The sequence below is a fragment of the Labeo rohita genome, chromosome 21 (assembly GCF_022985175.1).
Source record: "Labeo rohita strain BAU-BD-2019 chromosome 21, IGBB_LRoh.1.0, whole genome shotgun sequence".
Taxonomy (NCBI): domain Eukaryota; kingdom Metazoa; phylum Chordata; class Actinopteri; order Cypriniformes; family Cyprinidae; genus Labeo; species Labeo rohita.
Genome location: NC_066889.1, coordinates 11,846,790 through 11,867,700, shown reverse-complemented (window position 1 = coordinate 11,867,700; position 20,911 = coordinate 11,846,790). Strand labels below are relative to the sequence as shown.

Sequence of the window (20,911 nt, the reverse complement as noted above, 5' to 3'; positions counted from 1 at the left end):
CCTCTAGCATTTTCCAAGAATGGACATGGTGGGGGAAAAGATTCCTTTTTTATTGCTGAATGTTAAAAAAAAAAAATAAAAAATACACTTCCACTGACTTGAGGAAAAAAATCATCTGCTGCTTGTACCATGCACCCATCTAACCTTGACCACAAGGACATGCAGAGGTGAGGTGTTTAGACGTTTCAAGCGGGGGAAACGAAATAGAAATAAACTGGCAGGACATAACCGTTGAGTAGCGATATCACATTGAAACTAACTAGAGCACTGTCTTTTTGGCATTTCTCAAACATACAAATAAGACCCAAAATGTGAGGAAGAAAGGTAGGGGATCAAAAGAATTCTGTTCAGAAAACTTCAAACAAAACATCTCTTCATTTAAAAATAAAAAACGATATTCTATTGTGCTGTCATAACACAGCATTACACCCCTTTTTATCAGGACTTGTACATTGGTTTTTCACCAAAATAATCACAACTCAACTCATCTCATCTCATCTCATCTTTTTTTATGGAAGAAGTGCATGAAAACATATTTATCACGTATCTTTCTAGTTCTAATCTTATTTGGTGTTGATTTTCTGTGCCAAAACCTTGGACTTCACCTCCCTTGACATATTATTCTTTACATCTTCACAACAAGGAGGCAAGCTGATGCTGACCGTGGACGCTCTTTGTAGAAGGTGAAGAGTTAAAAACAGCTGATTTTAGTACACTTCATCTCAGGCTTATCCATACTGACTGTAGGAGTATTTTTATCCAAACAGAGTCAGTCAGTGCAGCTGTTTCTGGTTTGGTTTGGGCCCAATGAGTGCTTCAAAATGAACACGGAGTCACATATGAAAAAGAAAACGATAAACTGATGGTATAGCATTCATTATAAAATAATAATAATGACCTGCACTATTTGGTGTCTTAGATTAACTGCGAATATATTAAATATATGAAATATGTGGACCATAAAGTTAAACAACAAATAGTCTCCACATTACACACAGAAAATGAAATGCATTGGAACACAAGTAGAATATAAAGTTTGCATATTTTGGTATTAATGACCCCAAATCATTTTCACAGCTATTCGTCTTGTCATTTGAGACTGTGTTTGTGTGTATGTGATTGCGTGTTCGGCACAGGAACTTTTCAAGGCCGTTCACACAGGACACATTCGAACATTAAGGGGTTAGTTCACCCAAAAATGAATATTTTGTCATTAATTACTCACCCTCATGTTGTTCCAAACCCGTAAGACCTTCGTTCATCGTCGGAACACAAATTAAGACATTTTTGATGAAATCCGAGAGGTCTCTGTCTCTCCCATACACTGTAAAAAACAATTTGTTGAGTCAACTTAAAATAATTTGTAACCTGGCTTCCTTAAAATTTTCAGTTCAGACCACTTAAAAAAAGTTTATTCAACTTTAAATGTTAAATTATACTAAGTGACAACTTAGATATTTGAGTTGAATCAACTTAAAATTTGAAGGCAGCTGGGTTACTTACCCATCTGTTAAGTTTAGCAAACACAAATATCTAAGTTGTTACTTAGTACAACTTAACATTTCGAGTTGAAAAAAACTTATTTTAGTTGACTGAACTTAAAATTTTAAGGCAGCAGGGTAACAAGTTATTTTAAGCTGACGCAACAAATTGTGTTTTTTATTTTTTACAGTGTAGACGGCAAGGTTACTACCACGTTCAAGGCTCAGAAAAGTACCAAGATGATCGACAAAGTAATCCATATGACATCAGTGGTTCAACTGTAATTTTACGAAGCTACGAGAATACTTTTTGTGCGCAAAGCTTTCTGAGACGGGCGCTTAGTACTGCGCATGAGCACTAGCTGATCTCCCCACAAAATAAGCTTTTTTAACGTTATTGGAACATAAGGAACTTTATTAATGAGGCAGTTTGTTGTCAGATTTCATTGGTTATTTCAAACATAAAATTTAATAATAAACTTGGTGAACAGTTTTGGAGAATTTATGTTTTTCAATTTAAATAAATAGGAGCTTCACTTGCCTGCCCGAGAGGCGTTTCAAAGACGGCCGCCGAGTGAAATGACTTGCCCTAGAGCACAGGTGCTCAACCCTGCTCCTGGAGATCGACTTTCCTGCAGAGTTCAGCACCAACCCTGACCAAACACACCTGAACCAGCTAATTAGGATCTCAAGGAGCACTTGATAATTACAGACAGGTGTGTTTGATTAGGCTTAGAACTAAACTCTGCAGCAAAGTCGATCTCCAGGAACAGGTTTGGGCACCCCTGCCCTAGAGGGACTTTGATGAAACATACATAGGCTGTTTCTCAAACGGAGGCTGCATCCTACGGAGGTTGCATTTGTAGGCTGCATACGTCATAAAGAAGATCTTATTTTATAATTTTAACGGTTATAAATTTGACCATTATTCTTAGTAAAGCGTAAATTGTGTAATATGCTTATGACTCGCAAATGTAATGCTCAGTTAACTGAAATAAACCAGGCTTGATCTGGAGGATGCAGGAGGATGCAGCTTTTCGTTTGAGAAACGGCCACAGACTGTAAAAAAAAAAGCGTCAGCGCCGCCACACGCGTGCATCAGTGTACTCACGTCCACAGCTAACACAGCAGAGCTGAAAATGTGGAATAAAGTCATTGTTTTTGTTTTCTTTGCACACAAAAATATTCTTGTAGCTTCGTAAAATTATAGTTGAACCACTGATGTCGCATGGACTACTTTGTCGATCATCTTAGTACTTTTCTGAGCCTTGAACGTGGTAGTATCCTTGCTGTCTATGGGAGAGTCAGAGACCTCTCGGATTTCATGAAAAATATCTTAATTTTTGTTCCGAAGATGAACGAAGATCTTACAGGTTTGGAACAACATGAGGGTGAGTAATTAATGACAGAATTTTCATTTTTTGGGTGAACTAACCCTTTACAACAGCAAAATACTGCACAGAATTGAAAAGAGTATCATAACCCAGCCCATAAATTGCTTTTAAATATAAACATGCTTATCACACCCTCATATTCATTTGATTGGTCCATTATTTTTTCACAGATACTCGTCCACTTTTCTGCATGCCGGAGTTGAACTCGACATGGCGTCTGAAAAAAATAATGTGCACTTATGCTGGAACAATATATTGTAAATAATAGAATAAATAATATTACTACATATATTATGTGTGTACGTATATATGCGAAAGATGCTATTTGTTTCTTTATACACCATATTCCAAGGGTTGGGATTTATCGGAAATATCAAAGATTATCCCACTTATGACATTGAATGGAATGCATCAAAGAAAGCATCAATTAAAAAACTGCACAAGAACATGTCCCGTGTGAACGGCTCTTTCACACTTCCTGTCCCAAAGTACCAGGACCAATTGGTGGAGCGGACACATCCATCAGCCTGATGTCAGTCTCTCTTCAGTCCTGCGCTAGAGGAAGATGTGCAGTGGAGTGAGGTCCTGAGACGCTGTGAGGCCTTCCATCCCTCCCGTCTATCTCTCCACTGGCCGCTCTAACCGGATGGATGTGCTGATAATGAGGACGATTCGACTGAGTGACGGGAAAGTGGATTGAGTGGGAGAGACTATATGTTCTTTATTTCTTTGTTATCTGTCAAAAGCTATTAGCACTGACAGCCCGGCGCCTGGCCCACGGCCCCCTCACATTTAACCCACAATCCCCCTTTGGAAAGAGAAGGCTTCCGTGTGACAAACCTTAAGGTGCGGTCACATTTGAGGGCAAAAAAAGTCCATTGTCTCACTTGAACCCAAACTTGAACCCTTTAGAAAATTTGCATGGAGAAAGCTCTCGTCCTCACTCGAAACTCACAAGCATGTGAATTGCGATTGAAATGACTGAATTTCGCCCACGAAAATTCGCTGAACAATGGTAAATGTGACCACACCTTTACCCTGTAGGGATGCAAAGCAAGTCAAGGCGGTGCATCTGTAAGACGACATCAAGTGCCCACATGCGTAACTCCACACAGCAGCAGCATATTTCTCAGAGCCACAGTCATTTCGAGGCCTCTCGCGTTTGGTCGTTCACACTCACACACGCACACTCGTACCTTTTTTTTCCCGAACCCCCAATTGCATTTGTCATCGATTTCCTGTTGGCAAAGCAACATGATCATAAAACATCTCTGTGGATCAAATTCATGTAAACATACACCTTATGTTAGAGTGGTTTATATTGCATGACGGTGGGAAGGGGGGGATGTCACAGTTCAAATGGGGGTCAGCTCCCAAAAGAACACAACCTGGAAAGGAAAGTAAGGAAAAAAGGCCAAAAAGAGACAACAAAAGAGTAAACGAGTATAAAAAATGAGGCGTCCGTATAAGAAAGGCTACAAAAAACTCCACTGGCCCTCTGGCCCTCAGCATACAGCAAAAGGCACCACAATATTACTCTATTTTTTAAGTTGTGAAAAAATTGGCACATCTTTTTTATGCTGTAAATCAAAATGTACATATAAATAGAGTTTTCCCTATAAAAAAAGTCTTTGCTGTTAACTAGTAGACAACTTTTGCTAAAATGAAAATAAATATTTCATTTGTTTATAATATCTGTCAGTTATATAAAATAAAAATATTTCTTATAGGTGCATGTCTATAGTAGATCGGTTTTTGTGGATAGGTGGCGGTCTCTCTAGTGGGGTGCATTGTCCAGTTTGGAGCGCGAGTGCGTCAGTCTGGTCTGTGTGTTGGCGCGAGGCCCGTGCCGCCCGCTCTGGGCGTGAGAAGTCTGCGTGTCGGGCACGGGCCTGTAGAGGGTGACAGGCTCGGCGGCGTTCATGTTCTGCATACTGAGGAAGGGCGTGCTCTCACCTTCCTCCTCCTCCGAGTCACTGTCCGACAGGCAGCTGCGCGAGCCCAAGTCCCGGGAGGGCTGGTAGCCGCGTGGCGCCACGTGGCCGTTGAGTCTGGACCTGCGCCAGCGCCGACTGCTTCTCTTTGGTTGCTCCATCGAGGAGAGGTACTCCTGGGTGCTTTCGTACTCTTCCTCCTGAGCCAGCCGGTAGGGGCTGGAGGGAAGGCTGCCAGTGCTGTCTCGCAGATAGCTGCCGCGCTGCTGCTGCCGGTAGGGCTCGTGGCCCCGCGCCTCATGCAGGGGCACCTGGTAGCGCCGCAGCAGCGGCTGGTCCTCCTCCGGCGGGTAGGGGGCGTGGGCGGCGGGGGGCAGAGACATGGCGTGGCTGGCGTTGGGAGACGTGATCTGGAAGGTAGGCACCTGCGGGGGCAGTGAGTAATGGAAGTCCACGGGAGACAGGCGGGCTGGAGTGGTCAGCGCCGACACGTACCTGTGCCGAGAGAAGGGCAGGGAGAGAGAGACAGCGGAGAGAGGAAGAAGAGCGAGCGAGAGCGGGAGAGAAGAAGGTTGTGTGGAACAGATATGCACGTCAGTCAAACGTTTCAAGTAAACACACTGTAAAAAGGGAAGGGACCCACCACCGAGAAAGAAGTTGCATTCAGGGGTTCTCAACCTTTTTTGGTCACCCACAAAAAAGAATTAAAGGAGTAGTTCACTTCCAGAACAAAAAATTATAGATAATATACTCACCCCTTGTCATCCAAGATGTTCATGTCTTTCTTTCTTCAGTCGATAAGAAATTGTGAAAACATTTCAGGAATTTACTCCATATGTGCCCCCAAGTTTGAACTTCCAAAATGCAGTTTAAATGCAGCTTCAAAGGGCTCTAAACAATCTGTCATTTTTTTACGAAAAAACTGACAATTTATATACTTTTTAACCTCGAACGCATGCGCATCGCAGAGACAAGACAAGCATTTGAGATTAAAAAGAATATAAATTGTCAATTACTTTCGAAAATGGCCGATCGTTTTGCTAGATAAGACCCTTCTTCCTCGGCTGGGATCGTTTAGAGCCCTTTGAAGCTGCATTTTGGAAGTTCAGACTTGGGGGCACCATTTAAGTCCACTATATGGAGATAATTCCTGAAATGTTTTCCCCAAGAAACATAATTTCTTCACAACTGAAGAAAGAAAGACATGAACATCTTAGATGACAAAGGGGTGAGTAAATTATCTGTAAATTTTTGTTCTGGAAGTGAACTAATACTTTAAGACCTTCAAATTCATACGACCTTCATTCATCTTTGGAACACAAATTAAGATATTTTTGATGAAATCCGAGAGCTTTCTGACCCTGCATAGACAGCAGTATAGCTGACATGTTCAAGGCCCAGAAAGATAGTAAGGACATATTACATCAGTGGTTCAACCTTAATTTTATAAAGCTATAATTATACTTTTATGCGCAAGTATTATTTATTTATTTATTATGCATTGTGCAGAGTACCACAACGCATGTGTGTGGTGTTGCTGACGCTGGTACTCTTGTGAACATGCGACACTGACACAGAAGAGAAGAAATAAAAAAATAAAGGCCTTTTCACACTGAAAGCAAAAAATGTGCCGCAATGACACTTTTGAATCTAAACAGTAGATCTCTAAGGAGCTATTCGCACCAGGCGCGACCATTTGTGGCACGAAAAAGCGTTTTTTTTTTGTTCTAAGTATTGATTTATTTTTTTTAAACTGGCTGTCTAATTAGATTTGAGCTTAGATCACATGCCCGGAGCAGCTGCTGTTGCACAAAAGGGCGAGAGTGGTGGCACTGTTTCGAAAACCAGTCTAAACAAACACTGGTTTTTGAGAATTCCGAGAGAGAAGAGAGTGGATGTTAAGCTCTTGTTATCATTAGTATCTGAGAACAGATTTATTCCCACATTTTCTTTATACAGAATATCATTTCTATTAATTCTCCACTGAATTATGTGATCTGAAGAGCATTCTCCGTTTTCTTCCTCGTGCACGAGTGTAATGAGTCAGAGGGCGTTCACTCTAGATCTGTCAATCATGTGATCATATCTCCTGTCATCGCTTATGAAAAAAATGAGAATAATTTTTCTATTAATGAAACATGAAAGCAAATAGACGATTATGATGAAATATTGTCTGTGTTTTATGCAGTTATGCAGCATGTCACATTCAATCCATTATAAAACACGAAGAGTGCAGGCCTGCCTATTATAGAATAAAAATACACTTTAGATCTCACTTTAGATCTATGATAATTTAAAGTGGGTTTTAAGCAAAAAATATTAATAACATAAATTTGCAAATGTAGCTTGATGATAATTGTGACTCTATTTATATTATAAGACGTATATTCTTGTAAGCATAATAGATTAAAAAAAACAGAAAAGTTTGTGTTTCTGGTGTAGAACCAAACTATTTATCTTAATTTAATGCTATATATTGAGCAGTGGACGATTTTAAATCCATATACGATATGCATATCTGATGAAAAATACATTGTTTGTCAGCGCCACCTAGCATGCAGGCATGAATTAGCAGAAGACGATCAATCGCTTTGCGCTCAGTGTGAAAGCACCATTCGTCGTTATTTTTAATTTTGTTGCACACAGAAAATATTCTTGTAGCTTCATAAAATTAAGGTTGAACCACTGATGTCACATGGACTATTTAAACGATGTCCTTCCCAGATAGCACACGTACATCTGCAAGATGTCTGTTAAAGATCACTTGATCTGGAAAGCATCTGCTGTGTACAAACATCTGACAGACGTCTGTAAGATGTCAGTTTTGCATGCATTCTAAATCATAAACATCTAAAAGACATCTAATAGACGTCTATTTGACATCTGACAGGAAACGTCCTATAGATGTATTGCAGATGAGCAAACACTCATCTTCCAGAAATCCGTCTTCCAGATGTAAATGCAGATGTCAAATAGACGTATCCGTGATGTACGTGTTCTATTAGGGTTACTACCTTTGTTGACCTTGAATGTGTCAGTTGCGTTGCTGTCTATGCAGGGTCAGAAAGCTCTCAGATTTCATCAGTAAATATCTTAATTTGTGTTTTGAAGATGAACGAAGCCCTGATAGCACACATACATCATGGAGACGTCTATCTGATGTCTGCATTTACAGTGTTTGCTCATCTGCAATACGTTGATAGGACGTTTCCTATCAGATGTCAAATAGACGTCTATTAGATGTCTTTAAGATGTTTATGATTTGGAAAGCATATAAAACTGACATATTACAGACATCTGTCAGATGTTTGTACACAGTGGATGCTTTCCAGATCAAGTGATCTTTAACAGACATCTTGCAGACGTACGTGTGCTATCTGGGAGGTCTTACAGGTTTGGAACGACACAAAAGTGAGTAATTAATAACAGAATTTTTATTTTTAGGTGAAAACACCCTTTAAGACTAACAACTAATTTTGACATTTCATTTGCACATATTTGCACTTTGTTAAATAAAAATATTCATTTATTGTTATTTAAGCACAAAATCAGCTGCATTTTAAATATATAGGTCTAACTGATGACTATTAAACCTGCACTAACAAACTATCATAAATAAAAACAGTACAGTCTGTCTTCTGCTTCTGACCACATATGGGCAACCTCAAGGTTGAGGACCTCTTCTTCAAGTTCCCCTATTCATGGAGAACCTAGAATTTTAAAACTGTGATATTTAGGCCTGGAAAAGTCATGAAATTTGTCTTCAAAAGTTTCTGTTGTGAATATGTATTTTTCCAGTTACACTCAACAGTTGACTTGAATGTTTTTGACTAGCTTAAATGATGTTAAAATCCTTACTGCATCATATAAAATTTGTGAAAATCCACTGGTCTAAAGATGTGGGATCCCTGTTCTGTGTTTGCTGCCCATATCCAGTGTATCAATTTATGCCCACCTTGCTATGGCACTAGAAAAATGATAGTATGCACACTAAGACATGGCGGCTGAAAGCTCAATAGCAAATGACAGCAGACGTACACACTACAGGAACAAATGAGGCCACGTCAAACCTCCCAGTCTAGGCTTAGCGTTGTTACTGCAGCACGCCACCAGATGGATGACAACACTTGCCTTACGAGTTCCCTTCCATTAGCGTGCATCGTGCTACACTTAATCATGTACACGGGTAATTTTCCTTGATGCCTTTGACAGAAAAAAAAAATCTCCCTATCTGCGCTTGTTCCTTTGGCCTGTGCTGTGTGAGTTAAAGTGAGTGTGCCCTGAGAGAGGAGGCCACAGTCAAACTGGAGCAGATAAATTAACACTGGCTGTTCTGTCACAGATTTGCAGAGCCTGAGGGCAGATAGCCGTATGCACAACAGCTCAGTCAGCTGCAGAGCAGGAGAGAAGGTAAAGAGGGAAATAGTGCAGAGCAGAACACCAGAGACCTGTTTCACCCTTGAGATAACGTGTTGTTCGACTCTTGTTGACTTAATGAACCCCTCACGGTATAAATTCTCCTGTTTTGGCCCTTGCATGGTGGTGTGGGCGTTTCGCGGGCGAGAGATAACTGTAAATACAGCTGGCCGGGGGCTAGATTCTCTCTGCCTTGATACAAATACTGCGTATCTGGAGCAGTGAAGCTTTGCTTGACCCCAACTCCCTCTCTGACACTCTCAGCTGGGCCAGAGCATCTGCACCATTTGCGCAATGAATTTTACTGTTATATTCTTCACGGTACGCAGTGTACAATTTATACAAAGATTTTTGAGGGGTCAGCTTTCTTATTTCTTATGCTAGTGGCTGATGCAGCAATTGTAACTAAATATTTTATACATCTATATCTATATATATATATAGAGAGAGAGAGAGAGAGAGAGAGAGTGAGAGGGAATGTATGAAATGTAAAATTACAAATAAATATATATATATATATATAAATATTATAAATAATTACAAATAATAATTATATTTAAATATTTATATTGCTACATTTTGTGTGTATATACACACAGTGCTGGGTAGATTTCTTTTTTAGGTTGATTACTACTTAAATTGTAGTCCTTTACTGATTACAAATTATATGACGGATAATATTGTTTGTAAAATAATCCAACCTGCTCTCATGACTAAAACGTACCACTGAGAACATTTTTGCAAAATACATACCACCATGTACGTTTCATGACATATTCAATGTGAAATGTCGACTGGGTGGCGTTAAAAGAGTGCTCTTTTTTCCCAAGAACAGATGAACGTACATATGGTACGTTTTATCGTGAGTCATGTTTTTCAAAGGCTTCGTACCCAAGGATTTCACATCATAAGTCCCAAGCAAGCTTGTCACGCCCGGAAAGTGAAACATAGGGAGCTGTAATCATAACTGTGTACAAAACAATTACAAGTGCTCGCTGTTTTATCGCCTCTAGTGTTCATTTCTGTTGGAAACTGCAGTGATGTGAACCAGAGGTAGGTTTTCATCATGAGACCAGAGAGGATTAATCTATTGGATTACACATTCTGACTACTTTTAGATAACTTTATAATATGTGATAATATTGTAAGAATTTACCACCACTGTGTAAATAATACGTAACCTACACTGTAAAAAACAATTTGTTGAGTCAACTTAAAATAATTTGTAACCTGGCTGCCTTAAAATGTTAAGTTTAGTCAACTCAAAAAAAGTTTATTCAACTTGAAATGTTAAATTATACTAAGTGACAACTTAGATATTTGAGTTGAATCAACTGAAAATTTTAAGGTAGCTGGGTTACTTACCCATCTGTTAAGTTTAGCAAACACAAATATCTAAGTTGTTACTTAGTACAACTTAACATTTCAAGTTGACTAAACTTATTTTAGTTGACTGAACTTAAAATTTTAAGGCAGCAGGGTAACAAACTATTTTAAGCTGACTCAACAAATTGTGTTTTTTTATTTTTTACAGTGTATAAAGTAACTGTAACCTGATTAGGAGCATTTTAAAATGTAATATAATCTAATTACAAGTCATTTTTGAAATATGATTACGTAATCCTGATTACATGTAATCAGTTACTACCCAGCACTGCCTGTGTGTGTGTGTGTGTGTTAGTGCGTGTGTGTATTTATAGAACAGTTCTTTTTGGTCCTCGAATCTGATTGGTTGAGAAGAGTGCAATATAGTGATATCAGAACTCCAACCTTTTCATTGTTTTTAATCAGAGATTGTCTTACTATAGGGAGTTGAGAGGGTCTGCTTTACTTATTATTGGAGAAAGCGTAACGGCTAACTTGGATCACGTGTGCCTTGATAACCAATCACATTAAAGCGTTGATGTCATTGAATTTTAGTTACACGTGTACAACACTCAGTCAGTGTTTACGCATACCATAGGAATGAATTGGAAGTGCCATAAGCTGAATCCTACTCGTCGCAAAAAGTCAGTAACTTCTCTTATAAAACGACATTTTTTCGTGGTAAACTATAAAAATAGTTCAATCCAAAAGTACTGTTTAGTGTAAAACATGTTGAAGATTGGCTGATAGGCGGTCGATTCATTAAATGATAAGCCGTTTCGTAGTGAAGCCTCTCCTCCATTGATATGCATTCAAAAAAATGGCCTCTGGTCTCTTTTCCCATGTATTGCCAAACCGGAAGCGTTAGCATTAGCTTTTTTGGCTAATGGCTGCAGGCTTGCCTTTTAGTGGCTTTGATTTTTATCACTCCGCTTGTGGTATTTCTCACAGTGAGTGTCATAGCGGTCACCCAATTTCACCATAATTTTATAAATAATACTGTTTTTGTCTCACGGAATGTAGTTTTAATAAGTTTTTAGGTGAGAATGTACTTGTTTAGACTTCAACAAGACATTTTCGGAGATGTGAGCTCCATATTTAGATTTTTTCCCCATTTTTTCTCATTATAATTAGCACACTTTTTCATTTATTTATTTATTTTAATCAATGATATTATAACACAGTAAACTAATTTAATGTAGTTGCATGGGCTGTTGAACTGTAGGGTTCAGGTTTTAATTAGGAGGGTCGGACCACAATAAACCCCCCCTTTAATTTGCATCCTGATGGTACGTGCTGTAAATATTTGCTATTGAATCTTTCACGCCACCTATGCCAGTCCCCAGGGGTAAAGGAGACTGCGCACTGAAATGCAGAGGAGTCTTACTGCACACACTAAAATGGTTCTCAGTGCCATGGCTGCAGAGAGGGGGCGCTCCTGCGCACCTGTCGCTATGCGGAGAGTCCCCAAGCGAGTCGAAAGAGTCGCCGTACTGCAGGGCCGGCCGGTGGGGCTCAGTAAAGCCACAGTGTGCGGCACGCCTGGCCCGCGCCTCCATGCACGCAGGACTGTTGCATTTACTGGTCCCCACTGAGGACGACATCATGCCGGAAGGACAGTCGGAGAGGACGCTGTCTGTTCGCTCCAGACTCCACGTTCTCCCTTCATGTCTGAGAAAGACAGAAAGAAAGAAGGAAGGAGAATGAAAGGAAAGGGAAGGAAAGAAAGCAGGATAGAAAAAGTGCACAACATGCTTAAACCAGTGGTTCTCAAAGTGTGGGGGGACGAAAGGCTTTCCAAGTTCTTAGATTTCTTTCATTTCCTTTGGCTTCACAAGAGTATGATTTCACAAGAATATAGAGCATATGGAGTCATATGGACTACTTTTATGGTACTTTTATGTGATTTTTGATACTGGACAGTTGGTCACAATCCTCTCATGTCTCATCCATCTCTGTTTGTGTTCCATAGATAAAAAATAACGATTTGAATCAACATGAGGCCAGTGTTAGTTTAGGAATATTTATAAACTATAATAGTTTGTATTTTTATTACTAAAAAAAAAAAGATATTTAGGCAAAATAAGATAAATGTACAAGTCTTCATTCTGTTCAAAAGTTTACACCCCTGGCTCTTAATGCATTGTTTTTCCTTCTGGAGCATAAATGAGTGTTTGAACCTTCTGTAATAGTTGCATATGAGTCCCTCAGTTGTCCTCAATGTGAAAAGAGTCATTGTTGGAAAGGGTTCAAATACACAAAATGCTGAGAAACCAAAGTATTTGTGGGACCTGAAGGGTTTTTCTGAAGAACAGCAAGCAGCTTAACTGTTCAGGACAAACAAGGGACTCATGAACAACTATCACTAAACAAAAAAACACAGCTGTGGATCATTCAGGTAACAACAGTATTAAGAATCAAGCGTATGTAAACTTTTGAACAGGGTTATTTTTATCAATTCAACTTTTATTTTCTCTTGTGGACTTTCATGTGAAATATCTTATTCAGGCCAGTACTAAATAAAAAATAACATGCATTTTGTATGATCCTTCTTATTTTGATAAAATAATTAACATTATGCCGATTCTGCAAGGTGTATGTAAACTTTTGACCTCAATTGTGTTCATTTATTTTTAGTTTTTCAGTAAGTACTTTTAGTACTTCAACTTTAATTTCAATCAGGCAACATTTCTAATTTTGATTCGTTTACGTTTTTCATCTAATATTTGTATTTTATCTCAGCTTTATATCATTTAACACAAACTATTATTATTATATGACAAAAATGCTTCATGAGGGCAAATAAATTTAAATGTACCTTTTAATTTAATTATGCATATGTATTATTTATATTTTATATATAAACTTTACAAAAGATAATGTACTGTAGGTCAAAACATTGTATTCACAACTGTGAAAACTACGAAATGTAGTAGTGTTTTTTCCCCACAAAAAATGACAGACAAAAAATCAATTTTTTTTTTCACAGTTTTCTTTTTCAATTAAACCACAACTTCACTGCTAATTTGCTTCATGGCAAATCACAATCTGTCAAACAGTTCCCCATTACTCAACAAGTACACGTTCTAACAATATCTGGCAACAATGCGGTTGGTAGATTACAACGTTAAGTCTTGAGGGTGTTCAAAAGTTGTTCATGTTACAACGAAGTCATGACACAACAAACCAAGAACCACTGGTTTAACCCATATGTGTGTAAGAATCAGTTTGAGTGAAAAGCGTGAAGTCGGAGCCCTGCGAGGTGATCATGGTGTATAACCTCTGAGTTTCTCTGCACTCACTCACTCACACACACCTGTGGCTTGATTCTAAAAGGAATGAATAATGGCCCTCTGACTCGGATTCCAGCGGGATAATGAAAGGGGCAAGAATGCTGAATGAGATGAAAACAGACGTATGACTCAGCTAGGGGTCAACAAGAGCATGACCCCTGGTTCTTGATGAGTCTACACACAAATCCTCTGCTCATTTGTGGTCAAACATGCCATGCAGTCAGGAATGTACCTGTGAGTGGAGGAATGAGCCCGGGTGGAGGAGTTGTGGGATCTGGAAGACTGCCGGCTGCCAGGAAAAGGTGCCTCTGCTCCGTGTCTAATGACTCTCTCAGTCGCCGGTACATTTTTGGAGATATACTACAATTGGGAAAGAAAAAGAGTGAAAAGAGTCAGTTACTGACAGAAGACATTACATCACAACCAAACCAAATCAAAAGGAATGACGTACATCTACCATAGGTATCTCCTCAGGACCAGGTCCTGGGTGATTGGGTCCGTTGGCCAGGTTGCGATTGGGATGATCCACATAAATGTTCTGCCTCAGATGATTGTGCATCTTCTTCCTCTGTTTCCTGGGGGGGAGGCTACAGTGAGGCAGTGTCACTCTCTCAGACACCGGCCCAGAGTCACAATCATCACGTCACATTTAAAAACAATCTTTATACCGCTCCATGCTTCTACCAACTAATTTTTCAACATTACATTTTCTGTATAATGACTAAAAATATATTCAGACTCTTAAGCCACACTTAAAAATGTAATTAGTGGCATCTGAAAACACAGATGCTGCTGAAAATTTATCTTTGCCATTACAGGAATTATTTACATATTAATATACATTCAAATAGATTAGTTATTTTAAAGTGTAATTTAATTGAGGCTACTTAAAAAAAAAATGACTTGGGGCACCATTAAAGGGTTAGTTCACCCAAAAATGAAAATTCTGTTGTTAAAGAAGTCCACTTCCAAAACAAAGATTCACATATAATGTACTCACCCCCTTGTCATCCAAGATGTTCATGTCTTCAATCGAAAAGAAATTATGTTTTTTGAGGAAAACATTTCAGCATTTTTCTGGACTGATATGGTGCCCCGATTTTGAACTTCCAAAATGCAGTCTTATCTAGCGAAACGATCGGTTATTTTCATTAAAAAAAAATACAATTTAAATACTTTTTATACTCAAACGCTCGTCTTGCCTTGCTCTCGTTGAACTCTGTGTATTCTGGCTCAAGACCGTTAGGGTAATATATTTTCTCCCCCAACTTCAAAAATCATTTCAAAATCACCCTACATCGCTGCAGAAGTACCGACTCAGTCTTTGCAAAGTAAACATGCAAAGAAGATCAGACCCCCTAAAAAAAAGGTAACAAACAGCGATATAGTACGATTTTGAAGTTGAGGGAGAACATGAGATGGGAGTTTTTCATCATACCCTAACTGTCATGAACCGGAAAAAAACAGTCCAGGCAGAGTAAGACAAGATCAGCGTTTGACATTAAAAAGTATATAAACTGTATTATTTTTATGAAAATAACCGATCGTTATGCTAGATAAGACCCTTCTTTCTCAGCTGGGATCATTTACAACCGCATTTGGGATCATTTGAAGCCGTATTCAAACTGCATTTTGGAAGTTCATAATCGGGGCACCATATCAGTCCATAATATGAAGAAAAATGCTGAAATATTTTCCTCAAAAAACATAATTTCTTTACACCTGAAGAAAGAAAGACATGAACATCTTGGATGACAAGAGGTGAGTACATTATGAGTGAATCTTTGTTTTGGAAGTGGACTTCTCCTTTAATTCTGTCGTAAGACCATCTTTGGAACAAGGACGAAGTTCATCTTCGGAACACAAATTAAGATATTTTTGATGAAATCCGAGAGGTCTCTGACCCTTCGTAGACAGCAAGGCAAACTGACATGTTCAAGGCCCAGAAAAGTAGTAAGGACATTGTTAAAATACTTGTGGTACTTTTGTGAACGCACGAAAACTGACACAGAAGAAAAGAAATTGTTGAATAAAGTCGTTATTTTTGTTTTGTATTCTGGTACATTCTAAAAAATGCTGGTTATTTTTTAAACCGAAATGCTGGGTTCAACTTGCTTTTATTGGGTTATTTTCAATATTTTTTTTTTCCCCAGGTGCTGGGTAGTTTTTCTGTTGTTAAGTTGCTAGGTCATTTTTAACACTGGGTTATTTTTTTTTTTACCCAATCGCTGAGTTGAGTCTGTCTCTGACGAAACAACCTAGCTGCTGAGTTACAGTCATAACCCAGCATGTTTGGTACAAACATTTAACCCAACCAGCTGGGTCAAAATAACCCAGCATGTGTTCAGTCCAATATTTACCCAGCGCTGGGTTGCCAAAAAACCCCAAGTTGGGTTGTTTTTAACCCAGCATTTTTTAGAGTGTAGCTTCATAAAATTAAGGTTGAACCACTGATGTCACATGGACTATTTTAACAATGTCCTTACTACCTTTCTGGCTTGAACGTGTCAGTTGCATGTCTGTCTATGCAGGGTCAGAAAGCTCTCGGATTTCATCACATCTTAATTTGCACTCTGAAGATGAACAAAGGTCTTACAGGTTCGGAAAAACATAATAATGAGTTATTAATGATAGAATTTTCCTTTTTGCATAAACTATCCCTTTAAGTATTACTGCTTTGTGTTTTTAATTCTAATAAGTAATATCATTGCCGACGTGCTTTATACTTACTTGGTTTTGCAGTAGGCCACCACACAGACTATGCCCACCACCAAAAGAGCCACACAGATGCCGGTGATTGTCAGGACTCTCTTCTGATAGAGCTCCTCTGCCTCTGCACATCATCACACACAACAATTATCAGACTCATCTGCAACTAAAACTGGTTCTAAACTCTCGTAAACAGTTCCCACTGCTGCGCCGATCTTCCTTCATGTCATCTCGTGATGAAATCTAAGATATGAACATGTTCTTCGTAACTGGCGTTTAGCATGACTCAGATCCCATAAGCTCTCATTAACAGCATGGATATGAGGATTCATTGTGGGATGGGAACAAGGCTCAGGGCTCAACAAGGGCTTGAATGGACCAGCTCAGCAGTGGAAACTGCTTGCGTGAGGAATAATGTGTATCATTATCATGGACGTGAGGGAATCGGTCTGTCCCAAAGGGTGCTGATGACTTCTGTGAGTCCATGGATGCCTTCCTCCACTAGGGGGGGTGGCAATTCAGCTCAATTTACAAGATCAAACAGCATATCAAAAGGACAATTGAAATGCGGGTGAATGTTTGGGGAAAAGTGGTTTAAGAAGTGATTACATGGAGGCACAGAAATAATCATCAGGGTCTTTGTTTGGCTTGGTCAGTCATGATTTATTTACAGTACCAGTCAAAAGTTTTTAAATGTTTTTTGAAGAAGTCTCTTCTGCTCACCAAGCCTGCACTTATTTGATCCAAAGTACAGCAAAAACAGTACAATTTTGAAATATTTTCACTATTTACAATAACTGCTTTCTATTTGAAAATATTTTAAAATGTAATTTATTACTGGGATCAAAGCTAGATTTTCAGCATCATTACTCTCAGTCTTCAAACATTTATATATTATTATTAATATCAATATTTAAAACAGCTGAGTATATATTTTTTAGGATTTTTTGATGAATAGAAAAATCCAGAGATCAGCATTTTTCTGAAATAAAAAGCTTTTGTAACATTATTCACTATACCATTCAAAAGCTTGGAGTCAGTATATATATATTTTTGAGCAGCAATTCAGAATATTAGAATGATTTCTGAAGGATCATGTGACTGAAGTAATGATGCTAAAAATTCAGCTTTGAAATCGCTGAAATAAATTACATTTTAAAATGTATTTCAATAGAAAACAGTCATTTTAAATAGTAAAAATATTTCACATTTTTACTGTTTTTGCTGTATCAAATAAATGTAGGCTTGGTAAGAATCTTAAAAATCTTACTGTTCAAAAACTTTTGACTGGTAGTGTATGTATTCCAATAAAATGTATAACCAATCAAATTGATGCATAAAAATCTTTCAAGGAATATTCTGGATCCAGCTGATCAAACTGAGTTCATTTGTCAGCATTTGTGGTATATTGATTACCACAAACAAACAATAAATAAATAAATAAATAATAGTAAGTGCTTCGCTGTAACCTCAATATTTGCTTCTCTAAAGAAAATAACAGAATTTTTGTGGTAATATTATAAAAGACATTATGCAACAAACCTTAAATCAACTGTAAAAAAGGTTTTCAGCTCAGAGTATACACGTTTTACCAAAATAATTGATGTAAGCGTTTTTTTTTAAGTTATAAGATTCACTGTAACCTTGAGGGATTTGTTTTCTTTTCTTTTTTTTTGTGGTAATCAGGATTACGCCACTCATGTTGTCATTTGAGCCAAACTAGTTTGAACCCGGAATATTCCTTGAACACGCACACTGAATGTTGGGTACAATTCAATTTTGTTTTTTTGTTTTTTTGTTTTTTAAACTATCACACCCCAGACTACATCCAGCCTTCTGCCTTCTCCTTGGAAATGGGCCTTGGTTTGGTCTCACAGACCTTCCAAAAGGAAGAGAATGTGAGTCTGCGAGGGATGGGGGCTAGTTAGGGGGAGAAATATTTCATAATCAATAATGAAATAATCCAGCTGTCGTTTGCTCGGTAGTACAGAGCGAATAGGAGAACATTATTTCTGAAGGGCCTCATCTGTGCTGCTAGGAATGGAGCTGAGTATGTGCTTTAAGCACACAACGTGACTTCATAGAAAGCCTAGTTTACATGTACCGTAAAATGGACCATTTTCAAGGGAAAACAGAGGGTGGTTTTGTAAGCAAAGAACAGACGATTGGGAGAGGTCATATAAACAACCTAATTATGGTACTAATGCAGTTTGGCATGCTAGGGCACTAGGATTCAGTTCGTTCAAGCCCGGTAAACTTAAGAACAGAAAACAAAAGAGAAACTGCGTTCAATTTAAACCATTATCAAATACAGCTGCAGAAATCGCATTTGTGAAGCAGAAGAATGGCAAAGTAGCGTGCAAGGATAGAGATGAAAATAATGAGCAAAGAAACAGGAAAGCGGGCAGATGGATAAAGGAGAAGAACTTCGTTTAGAATAAGGAGAGAAAATAGAAGTAAATGAACTATTTTGTTTGAGGATAGAAAGGGGAACTCTTATCTGCAGCACTCATCCATATTACATTGAAAGTCAAGCTCCATGATCAGCTGTACAATAAAAGACCATCTGGAAAAGTTACAGCTGGTCATGATTAGGTTTTATGTAAACGCGTTGTAAACGCTTTGTACAGCTGTACAATCCCTGATGTCAAAAAATTGCACTGCAATTTTAAAGTCAAACATATCTAAAAATCAAAGATATGTTTACTTGAGAAAGAAACTATGTAAAGTATTAAGAACTGTTCTCAGATAATAAATATTAACGTTTGTATTTATTTCTTTAAGCACAATTACATTTCAAATACATTACGTTTTATATAGTTTTTCTAGTTTTAAAGAAGAATGTACTCACCCCCTTGTCATCCAAGATGTTTGTGTCTTTCTTTCTTCAGTTGATAACAAATTACGTTTCTTGAGGAAAAAAAAAAATCAGGAATTATCTCCATATAGTGGACTTCAATAGTGCCCCCAAGTTTTAACTTCCAAAATGCAGTTTAAATGGCTCTTAACAATCCCAGGCAAGGAAGAAGGGTCTTATCTAACAAAACGATCGGTCATTTTCGAAATAAACTGACAATTTATATACTTGTTAACGTCAAACGCTCATCTTGTCTAGGTCTATGAACTCCGTTTTTTCCGGGTCAATACAGTTAGGGTATGTCGAAAAACTCCCATCTTGCTTTCTTCCCCAACTTCAAAAAAAGTCCTACATCGCTGCAGAAGTACCGACCCAGTGTTTACAAAGTGAAAATGCCAAGAACATCAACCGCCCCTTACAAAAAAAGATAAAATAGCGATGTAAGACGGTTTTGACGTTGACGAAGAAAACGAGACTACGCATCGCAGAAACGAGACAAGACGAGCATTTGAGGATAAGAAGTATATAAATGGTCAATTTGTTTTGAAAATGACGGATTGTTTCGCTGGATAAGACCCTTCATCCTCCGTTGGAATCGTTTAGAGCCATTTGAAGCTGCGTTTAAACTGCATTTTGGAAGTTCAAACTTGGGGGCACCATTGAAGTCCACTATACTGAGAGAAGTCCTGGAATGTTTTCCTCAGGAAACAATTTCTTTACGACTGAAGAAAGAAAGAGACGAACATCTTGGATGACAAAGGGGTGAGTAAATTATCTGTAAACTTTTGTTCTGGAAATGAATTTCTGCTTAAGCATTATTCCTACAAAATGTATAGTTTAAAAATATAAAACATATTGTACGTATTGTAGTTCCATTTAGCTAAAATTACAACATTTTACAATTTAGTTTGTTTAAAAACAGTTAATTATTGAAAGTGAGGTAGCAAAAATATATTACATTATTTTAAAAATATACAATTAATAAATATATAAATTAAATGATTACATTTTATTCTCCGTAAGTCTAAATATTAAAAAAAAAAAAATACTAATCCTAAAAAGTGCGTGTGCTAAAGAAAACGAACACGCTGATCCAACGTGATCCGAGGCTTTTCAAGGTATAACATAATTGGATTGAATGTTAGTGCTACTCCAGTGTACATAAATTCACTTGAAGCTACACGCTTGTTATGTTTACCGTTCGGTAAATACCGGGTTGGTGTGTAAAACTGACGGAGGTTTACACAAATCACCCCCGCATAATGCTAACTCCTTAAGAGCCTGCGACTAGCTGCATACACTTGAAGAAATCTGTGTACATCTTCATGATGATGACAAAAACCTGACTCATTTGCCGCCTCTTTATGCCGTTCCAACTAATTCAACAAAATATATGGTTGTCAAAAGTCTTACGTAAAACTTGAACTAACTACGCACGTTGTTAAATGCTCACAGTAAAACG

General features: G+C 38.1%; 1 protein-coding gene across 9 annotated transcripts in view; it reads right to left on the bottom strand.

Annotated features, from left to right (window-relative positions):
• Window positions 1-3,977: 3,977 nt before the first annotated feature.
• Window positions 3,978-20,911, bottom strand: part of nrg2a (neuregulin 2a) — a 133,689-nt gene continuing 116,755 nt past the window's right edge. For 4 of the 9 annotated variants that reach the window (XM_051092759.1, XM_051092751.1, XM_051092752.1 and 1 more), the window contains 5 exons: window positions 16,614-16,716; window positions 14,335-14,470; window positions 14,116-14,243; window positions 12,037-12,261; window positions 3,978-5,304 (listed from right to left, as the gene is read on the bottom strand). In XM_051092759.1, coding sequence (XP_050948716.1) covers window positions 4,653-5,304; window positions 12,037-12,261; window positions 14,116-14,243; window positions 14,335-14,470; window positions 16,614-16,716 — 1,244 coding nt within the window. In that variant the 3' untranslated portion in view covers window positions 3,978-4,652. The remainder of the gene's footprint in view (window positions 5,305-12,036; window positions 12,262-14,115; window positions 14,244-14,334; window positions 14,471-16,613; window positions 16,717-20,911) is intronic. The other 5 variants (XM_051092753.1, XM_051092754.1, XM_051092755.1 and 2 more) reach the window with 3 other exon arrangements.